The following is a 10262-nucleotide window of genomic DNA, read 5'->3' as shown; positions in this document are numbered from 1 at the left end:
CTGTCGTGGGTTTTCTCCGGTCTCCGGTTTGCTCCACATTAAATTAAAATCTTTTTAAGACTGAGCAGAGTTTGCATGTTCTCCCATGTTGACGTGGGTTTTCTCCGGGTCCTCCGGTTTGCTCCCACATTAAAAATTAAAATCAAATAAATATTAAAATATATGTATGGTCGTAAGATCTCTTTTGTCATCATTAAGTGATACAACAGGGAGCTGGGTTGAAAACATATTCTCAACATTTATAAAGTTGGAGTCAATAAGTGTGTAGTAAATCTAGTCAACCACTAGATGGTGACAAAAACGTTTCTGCACTCTCTGCTCACATGGGAAGTAAACAACACAGATTTTGTAGCTGTAGATTAAGGAACATTGATGCTGTATATGATTTAGCTTTGACTTACATTTGATGCAGCAATTAGGTGTTTTTAGTTTTAACCTAACCAATGACAAGGGTGCAAAATAAAGATAATAAATGTATTGTGTAAAAATATATCTCCAAGTATTTAATCTGACTCAGTTCTCAATTTAACAGAACTTTTTAAATATAATAATATATAATAATTTATTTTTCCTTGAGATTAAAATTAAAATGAGACATATTTGATTGAGCACACACACTGACAGCTACAGGAAGTAAGGAGTAGGAAGTAGGAAGTAATGTTATGATGAGAAGTCAATTTATTCATTCAGCAGTTGTGACACAACTGTAGTGCAACTCAAACAGTATCTGTATTTCTGTAGAGTCTGTGCACCAGTTCAAGGAGAAAAAGAACAAGTACAAAAGTATTGACCTGAACAAATCTAAGTGTCTGAATCTGGATCTGGATCAGCTGCCTGAGTTCATCTCAAAGGTTTCCATTCATATTCATGTTTATCCTAAAACACGATGGTGCCATCCTCTAAAGCCTTTCCCACAAACTCCTTACATGGCAAATATCACATTATGAAAATTCCCACTGCACTGAGTGTGTTCCTCTCTGGATGTAGTGCAGGATAAGCTGACCTGTCAGTCAGGGACAGCACTGAGGTCTGCTTTAGTCAAGTCCTTAGTAATACTGACATCTGTCTAGCTGCTGTGTGTTACAGTGAGACAAACGCTGTACAACCTTCCGCTGTTACAAACCATGTACCATATACCACAATGAACATTAGCTTCCAAGCTTCTTCAAACCATAAATAGAGGCCTTTTGTTTGGCTTTAGTTCCATATAAAATATTTTAAAAGCCTATTCCTCATCATCAAGTACATTTGAAAGTCCTCGTAGTCTAGCGATAGCCACACTCTGAGTAGGTGCATTAGTGAAAACGGTCCCCACAAACAAAGGTGTTCCTCTCAGGATGTGGCGGATAACTGTGCAGGAGCCCGATACCTCAATGTGAAAGCCCAAATGTCTCAGCTCCTCCTCTGTTTGCAGTGTGGTTTGACTTGTTGGAGACTGCAAAGAACTGTTGGGAACACACAGTGAAAAGAATCATATAGCTGCCTTCTAAGTAAAAAACAAACAAACAAAACAAAACCTTTATTTGGCTTACTGTACATTAGAAACAGAGGTTTATTCTGGATTTCTCAACCAGTACAGCTGTGTCATGTCATACTAGCACTCAATCAATCAATGATTTTTCCTAATTGATGTCCTGTGATTGTAAGTCAACACATCATGCAGGTTTTTATGGTGAGCTTTTAATGTGAAAAACCTACAGAAAGCGTTGAGTTTCACTAACAGTGGAGTATGTTGATTAACAAAATCACTGGTCTCACTGCTCTGAAACAGAGGAGTCAGTCGCGGTGACGTATGATGTCAACATCTCCACAAATAGAAGAAACTGCTTCTCCAAGAAATGACGTCATTGTCTGATGCAGAGCAGCACAGTTAATTAGCACCATGATGATACAAATGAATTATTGAAAAAATAGTTTGGTGAAGCAGCTGTGTGTAATGATGCTATGCTCTGGTGCAGGATTTACAATCAGAGATGAGAGAGCTTCATGACCATAAAGTCATTTTTGAAATGGTGGAGCTAAAATTCCCTGGTATTAATAGATAACTAGCACTAGACATAATGTAAAGTATAACTCACAGCTGCTCCTGTTGTTGGGTCGATGAAGTCTGCCCAGTATCCTGCTGTCCACAGAGCAAAGCACATCTCCTTAGCACCACTCACAAACTGCAGTGAGTAGAAAACATAATCAGCAGCTGTTTCAACTTCATGCCGCTCACATTTCAAGACTTTTAAAACTGGCAATGAAACATTTGAGGACTCACTCTGTGCATCAGCTGATCTCCGACCTGCTCTGCTGTCTCCTCACGCTGACTGCTCCTCTGTGTGACCGTTACAACTGTGATGGAGGTGTTGGGTGCTGAGGGGAAGAGCAGCTCCAGATCTGACACACACACAGAAAAAGTTTAGTTACTAAAGGCAACTGAATGCTTCTAACAGATGATACAATTTTCTTAATTTCACATTATTAAGAGTCTCTGAGAGATGTATTTTCCTGACTTTTCTTACCTTTTCTTAACAGCTCAGGGCAGGAATTTATCGAGCAGTCTGTGTCTGTCTGATTAAAGTACTGCTCGGCTTTGTGGACTCTCATGGATATAGGACCCAGTTTTCCCTAATAAACACACAAAAACACACTTCAGACAAACATTTCCAGCTTACATTTTTCAGAAAATTATGCCTGAGACCAAAATTCTTATGCATGTAAACTAATGATCTCAGTGTCCACAATGCTAAGTACAGCCCAGATAACATTAAGGTTAAGTGTGAAAATGATTTAAAAACTTACCTGGAATTCACTGACAAACTGGGCCAGTATAAACTGGTGTCTCTCTGTGCTGCCTGGGGCCGTCAGTACGTCAGGGACCGTCCTGTGGACTGGAGCCTTCTTTTGGTCTGCCATGCCCTCCAGGTGACAGTCAAATCCAACATTACCTGGTAACTGGAAGCGCTGGTCCTGAGGTCCGAATGGTCCCATGTTCTCATCAGGCCACACAGTCCTGGGGCCTGGAGGGGACATGAAAAGAACATAAGTGTGTGTTTTCTGGCATAGGTTTTCTGTTTTGTTTTACATCAGCTCAGCTTGCTGCTGAAAACTCCATGACATCATGTTTAATCCACAATCCTGTCTCTTCATTTGTTTAAAAAAACAATTCACTTTGGACACTTTTCCCAGTATGTGGTGACTTATTTATTTATTACATGACTCACCTGAGTCTGTGGGTGATACAGTTATGTAAGGTTCATCTGAGCTTGCAGCAGAGAAGGTTCTGGTTCTGCCAACTCTGAGGGCAGCTAATGCTTGGCGGCCGGCTGTCTGAGATAAGACCAACCTGCCTCGACCACACAGCACCTACAGAGGGACAAGACCATCTGTTAATGGCAAGCAACGTTTAAGAAAACCCACAACATGATAGAGATATAGTATTTATTTACACCTGACCACAATGGACAATCTGCCTACAAATACACACTCCTGTATGTTACATTATACTACTACTGCACCAACTGACTTTAGCTATTGGCTTAAGAATCCTGTGGAGCCACAAAGACCACACAAACTCCCTTTAAACATCTGCAAATTTAAAAGGCATCTTGCTTATTCGTAAACAAGCACAGCTTATGTAAAACATATGAGTTTTCTTAACAGATGACAGTGATTTAACAGTTCCTTTAAGACATTCAGTTTGGTATAAACATCTCTTCACACATGTAGCTGTGCAGTTAGCTAACTTTACCACAGGAAGTTATGTCACTTACTCCGCTTGACATTGTGGTCCGTCTTCTTCTGTGTTTTGTTTATAACCTGTGAGATAAAAAGCGACAATTGGTGGAACTGAGGACACCCGAACAAACCTTTTAAATAAAAACAACAAACTACGGCTAAGTTTGCTAGCTAGAATTAGTTAACATAGATGACATGATGCAATGATTAAATGTAGCGATCACAGGGAAACAAAGGTAGCAAAGGCCGAGGCTACCATACACCTACTTCAGAAGTAACATCATATATATAAATGATCAGAAAACACGAACGGTTCAACACAAACAAAACGTTTAGCTAACTGCTGCTACCGTAAGCATGATGTTGGCTAACTGTTATGGTCGGTCAGCTGATAGGACACTTTCCCTTTATAGACAGATTTGTTTACTTCCTAATATGACTTCTCCAAAAAATACCTGACAACGTAGACAACGAACGTCTTTACAATATTTACGAGTAAGTAAGTACAAATACAAATTAGTTAATGCGCTTATATAATGAATAGTACATGTTGTTCATACCTGTCAACTCGCACGTAACTGCGCTGTCGTCATACCATACGACGGGAAGTGACGAGGGACAAATGACTCCTGCGTAGTTCGCGTAATGGTTACATCAACTCACATTTTAGATTAAATGATGTAACTTAACTGCTCATTAGGTTTCAACACTTCACCAGACTCCATGTGAAATTGTGCCAATTTAAGATAATGTGAATTCATAGCACAACAGACCTTTTTGTCCTTTGAAATGCACAAACGTCCCTCACCAGATATTATAGCCTGTGTTTACCCATGTCTCCACAAGATGGCGGCAAATTACCAGTTAATAAGACCAAGGCTTTGACTCCAGGTAAACCTTATTAAGTGGCCTTGAAGTAGAATGCACACTTTGACTACAAGTAGTGTAAGTTTTCATCATGTTCAATTTCTTGGCTTATTGCTTTTCATTAAAAGCGTTCAGCATTAAATAGGAAGCAGGTAATGAATAAAAGGTGTTTATCCAGGCCTACTTTTGTAGTAAAACAATAAGGATGCAATAGAATCAAGTAAATACAGATGACCAGGACATACACCAGTAATGATAACAAAGCATAAGGTTAATGCAAGCTTTTGCTTTTACTTTAAAACTATCACCAAAAGCCAACAGAGGTGCTAGAAAACAACAGTGAATGAATATTTATCAGTGCCTAATGCTCTCAGTGCCACTGAAACAAGTTCAGTGAACAGGTGGGCTTCAATGAGGACAGGGGCCGTACATTCATATCACTTTAACTTAACTTCCTAGAACTCCTTTAATTCTTCTGAGATTTACCTTGGCTAACCTCTAAACAATGTCTAGGATCAAAAAGTGAGTGTGTTTGTACTGGGCAGTTCCCAGGTGGAAGACTGTGGAGAAACAGTACACATGCTCAGCAAAATCCCCACCATTGATCGATAAAGTTTAAAAACTAGAATAAAAGAAGTGTCCTAGCAAGAACAGTGTCATTTCCTGTCAGAAGTGGTGAAGGACAAGGACAGCTAGTAAAGTACATTTTGCTGGCGTAGACACATCTCTTTAGCTGACTTGGACAAGCTGATTGACACTTTCTCTGAGCTGACAGGATATGCAGTGGGAGTTTACCCTGGGACCAACATGCTTCACTCACTGTGGGCAGCTGCAGCAACATGATGTGTGTGTGTGTGTGTGTGCGTGTGTGTGTGTGGTGATGAGGCATGTGGAACTGCATAGAGCTTGGCTGTCAGCAAGTCTCCCACAGGATCATTTGTAATAGCAACACAGCATCCACCCTAGATGGAGCCCCTGTGGGGTACACTCACACACACACCACACTCAGATAAACATGCACCAGCATCCTAAAGTAGCTGGCAAATGAATTCTTCACCTCAGGCTCTCTCGAAGGTGAAAAGAATTGAAGAAAAGGCTGAATGAAGACCCTGGTGGAAATTCAAGACTCTGTATTACAGTGAGATGTTATGCAGCTCCCCTGAAAATAAAACAGAACCTAACACTTATGTTATTGCTGATTAACCTGACAATTATTTTTCAACTGTTAAAAAAAATATATTTCACAAATTCCTACAACTCAAGACGACCAACTGTCTGACCAACACTTTATATTCTATAGTATTCCTTATATAAAACAGAGAAAGCCAGAAAATACATTAGGAGAGATTGAAGCAGAAAAAGTTTGGCATTTTTGCTCAATAAATGTTTTAAATGATAAGGTGATCAGGTGATTGTCAAAATTGTATTGCATTAATTAAAAATCTATCCAAAAAAAACCCCAAAAAACAAGTGTAAAAACAACAATTTGTGGCTTTACAGGAAGTTATGTGCTAATATAATTTCTCAATCTTACTCCTGCTCTTTATGCTAATCTAAGATAACCGTCTGCTGGCCCTAGCTTCATGTTTAGCATACATACATAAGAGTTGTATCAGTCTTTTCATCTAATTCTTTACAAGAAGGCAAATAAGTAAAATGCTGAACTATTCCTTTAAAATATGTTAATCCACAGTTAAGTAAACAATTAAATGAGTAATGGAAATGGATAACTGAGTGTGATTTACTGTGTATTCTTCATTGTGTTAATGTGTGGCTGTGGTCAGTGAGAATCCTCTATCCTATCAGCATGAATTTAACATTACCCAGAGTAAAATATCAGCTCTAATTGTTTCTGTGAAGCACTTTTCCCTGGACAGCAATGTCTGCCTTTGCGAGAGGAATTCCTAAGTGCCCTGAGACCCCCAGACAAAGCCATGAGTCAGTCGAGGTCTTTTTATTGCTGCGCTGTCAGGTCGCACCAGATCTTGTCTGGAATCAGCACTTTTCTATTGCCATTTCATCCGCTGTCAAAGACCATATTTCCATCTTCCACATTCTGAGCTACCTGCCTGTGTCAGCACACCACTAACCATACTCTCTCCTTAACTAATGACATACTGACAGCCATTAAAGGTTTATTTCTCATCTGCTCGCCATGTGTGGATGACAAACCTATTTGGATTGCGCAGTCACAGGTTTTGGGCTTGTTTCCCCACCCACCAACACATCCATCTCACTGCTCACTTGTACTGAATTTAAAACCCTACTGCTCATGTGTAAGGCTTCGTAAATCTCCTTGACCTCTAGGCAACGGCCCGGGCCTCCATGTCTGCCCTCGTTTTGTTCTTTGCCATTACTGGACACTTAAACCCTACAGCATTGACATGTGCATTCTTCAACTGGTTACTTACAAGCTTGCTACTGAAACCTTCCAGAAGGAGCATTAATTAAATGCAAAAATGTGGCATCACCCGTTAAGATGAAATCTAGGCATGCAGAATTTGATGCAAGCTGGGAGCTACATTAATTTGATTTCTTGAGAGTTAGATGAGAACACTGATACCACTCTCACATCTGTCTAGCTATTTAGCTTAGCTTACCATAAGGACTGGAAACAAGGGGAAACAGCTTGCCTAGCTTTGCTGGGGGGTTATGTATAAACTACTTCTTGACATTATTTATATATATATATATATATATATATATATATGTGTGTGTGTGTGTGTGTGTGTGTGTGTATATGTATATATATGTATATATATATATATATATATATATATATTATATATATATATATATTTTATAATAATGTAAGGTTAGCTGTTTTCCTCGGCTTCCAGTCTTTATGCTAAGCTAAGCTAACCTTTTCCTGGCAGCAGATGATAACGTTCTTCTCATCAATTCCCAAAATGCTAAACGTTCACATTAAGATGTAAACACTATAAAAAAATGTAAATGTAATTTCCATCACCACATCCATATTCATTAAAAAGGACCAGACAGGTCACCACAAGGATTAGTGATGAGTGCTACTGTCTACAGAGTCTCAGCTGCTGCGGAGCGGCACCATCTGGCCACCAACTGCCTGCTAACACCACAGTGGATGCCTTCCCAGCAGAATGAATAAAGAGAAATGCATGAAGTGCCCTGATCTTTTTCTATAATCTACTCTGTGCCAGACTCATTACTGTTTTTGTTAGTGTGATCTGTTTTTTACTTGATTTATAGATATGAAATGTGAATCTATCTGGGTAAACCTTTCCTTTTATGGTCTGCATTGAGTCAGTTTTCCCAGTAGTCCTGAGTTTCAGACTTACTAAAGAGAAGGGTAAAGAAAAAGGCTGATTAAAGTGCCAGATCAATGTGAGAAAGTGAATTGAACTTTACTTGTATTATGAGACGAACAAATAGTTGGAACCTTCACAAAATAAAGACGTGCAGGTTCAACTCTGGTTTGTTTTGTAGTATTTTTTTGTCAAGCACATTTAAACTACCTATCTCTGCTTTCACTGCCACTCCTCTACTGCATCACCACCATCATGTCAAAGCCCCATATCTGGTTCCCTGGGGTGGCATCTTTGAAATAGCTGTAATTTATAGGGTCTTACCCTGTGCACTGATTTCACTGATGGGGTTAATATTCATTTTCATCCATTTTCTTACTTGTGGTGTCTTCTCTGATTGAACTAGCTTTGTGAACATGGTCACAGTGGGTGCTGATGCAAAATGCATGAACGGCCCCTCCTGAAATGATACATAATTATATGAATACAGAATAAGAGCACATACACAGTGCTACCTCATTAGCGACTGTAAACCCCAGGCTTGCACTTGGGAAATAATTGAACAGTTCAGCACTACTGACAAACGCTCTGAGCATTTTGGAACCCATTTTAACAAATAAGCACCAGGTGCAAGTATGGAGGACAGTACATTTTATGATAATCTCTAAAGAAAGTCACACAGGCTCAGGCAAGTGGAGTAAACAACTGCAGAGATGATTTCTGGTGGAATGTCTTCAACAGACACCAAATAAAAAATACTGGCTGATTAATAATGCCAAAACACTGGCATGGTGGCCATGCAAGCTGCTCTGTAAGTGCCTGTCCTCCACCTATTTTTATGTACATTTTTAATTGGCACATAAAAAATGTCACATGTTTGAAAAAAAGAAGCTGAAATAAGTTTTTAGGGCTGGCTGAGTTGGAAAAGATTAAGTATTGATGAAATGATGAGAGCAAAATGCAACAAAGTGCAGTGAAAATAGGATATAAATCATTATGACTTAAATATCCATTGGTGCTTCCACTCCACTGATTAGACTAAGAATTGCAGCAGGCTAAAACATAAGTTTGTTATTCAACCAGTAGTGGATGGAAATTGATGATTAATTTGCATTGACCACAGTCTGATATAAAGAAATGGACAAGTTATTGTGGTACAGCAGCTAGTGGTAAGTGGATGGACAAACCAACACTGCTACTTATAAATGTAACTACAGTTTAGCTTATAGTAAAGTACAACACACTTGCAGAGTATAGTTCATTTTAAGTTTAAAAGCATTTAATAAGGCTTGTGCTCTGCAAAGTGTCTGATGTCTCATCAGTTTAACTTCCTGGCCTGTTCACCCTCAGTGAACTCCCGTCAGCCCCTCTGGTCCCTCAGTGCTCCAGAAAGTTCTGGTGGCTTACTTTGAGCTTAACTTGGCAGTAACAACTGTGACAGGAAGGGTCAGAAATAACAGAATATTACTGTAGGTGCTTCTACCTGATGCTCATTTGTCGAAGTGTGTTCCAAAACGCTCTGAGCGCTGTCAGTGCTGCTGAACTGTGCAATTAGGCCTTTTCCCAGTTGTAAGCCTTGGGGCTGCAGTCACTAATGAGGTAGCAGTGTGTGTGTGTGTCTGCTGTTACACGGTGCGCATAAAATTATGTATATGTATAGAGGGCCCCAGGGTGCAGCTGCACCACCACCAACTGATGCTCAACTGGTGACTGGTGATAGGTTGAGGCGGAACACTGGCAAATCTCCTGCAGACCTGAGATCCTTGATCACTGTTTGTTCAGTTTTTCTTTGTTCAGTAACACCCACGTCATACCTGGAAACAGCTCCTTTATGCAGCAAAGGGTTCATTTAAATTCAGGCAAGTAGTAATTATGAAGAGGATAATTACTGTACAGTTTGCATGAAAGAACACTCAGGCACGTGGCGCCCTGATCATTTATGCCATTTTACATATCTTTACATATCATGAATGCAAGCCTACATATCAGTCCTCCAAAGGGCTCTAATGGCACACTGTTTCAAATCATATTCCCAGCACTGTTTCTCCTCTCATCAGCCAGAGATGTAGCAGCTATAAATAAAAATATGATTGAGCGTCTATTTCTGACCATCCTGGTTAGAGATGAAAAACTTTCAGAAAAATGCTGCATGCTTTCACTCCGCAGCAATGCCTCTCCACCCTCAATTGCTTTTCCACCAGGTTTCTTCTGAGCAAGTCTCTAAACCTCAGAATGAATTTATGATGTAACCCAAATATGATTTCTTTGGTCTGATTCTTGCCACTAACCACGAGCAAAGCCAGCACCTCAAATGTATCTAGAACATCTGTACTTGACAGACTCAGATGAAATTACGTATTTGACATGTCTCGACGTGGAAGGATTTTT

At 39.6% G+C, this 10262-nt stretch overlaps 1 protein-coding gene across 1 annotated transcript; it reads right to left on the bottom strand.

The window, feature by feature from the left end:
- Window positions 1–655: 655 nt before the first annotated feature.
- LOC108900651 (cobalamin trafficking protein CblD-like) lies at window positions 656–4366 on the bottom strand. Its single transcript, XM_051066067.1, is given in 9 exon segments — window positions 656–1415; window positions 1417–1445; window positions 2079–2165; window positions 2264–2382; window positions 2508–2613; window positions 2788–3005; window positions 3210–3351; window positions 3759–3804; window positions 4284–4366. Coding segments are annotated over 8 exon segments (903 nt in total). The 5' UTR covers window positions 3771–3804; window positions 4284–4366; the 3' UTR covers window positions 656–1225.
- Window positions 4367–10262: the final 5896 nt, after the last annotated feature.

This window comes from Lates calcarifer, linkage group LG7_2, assembly GCF_001640805.2.
Source record: "Lates calcarifer isolate ASB-BC8 linkage group LG7_2, TLL_Latcal_v3, whole genome shotgun sequence".
In the NCBI taxonomy this organism is placed as follows: Eukaryota; Metazoa; Chordata; class Actinopteri; family Centropomidae; genus Lates; species Lates calcarifer.
The sequence above is the reverse complement of the archived record's forward strand: the minus strand, read 5'-3'. Positions and strand labels throughout refer to the sequence as shown.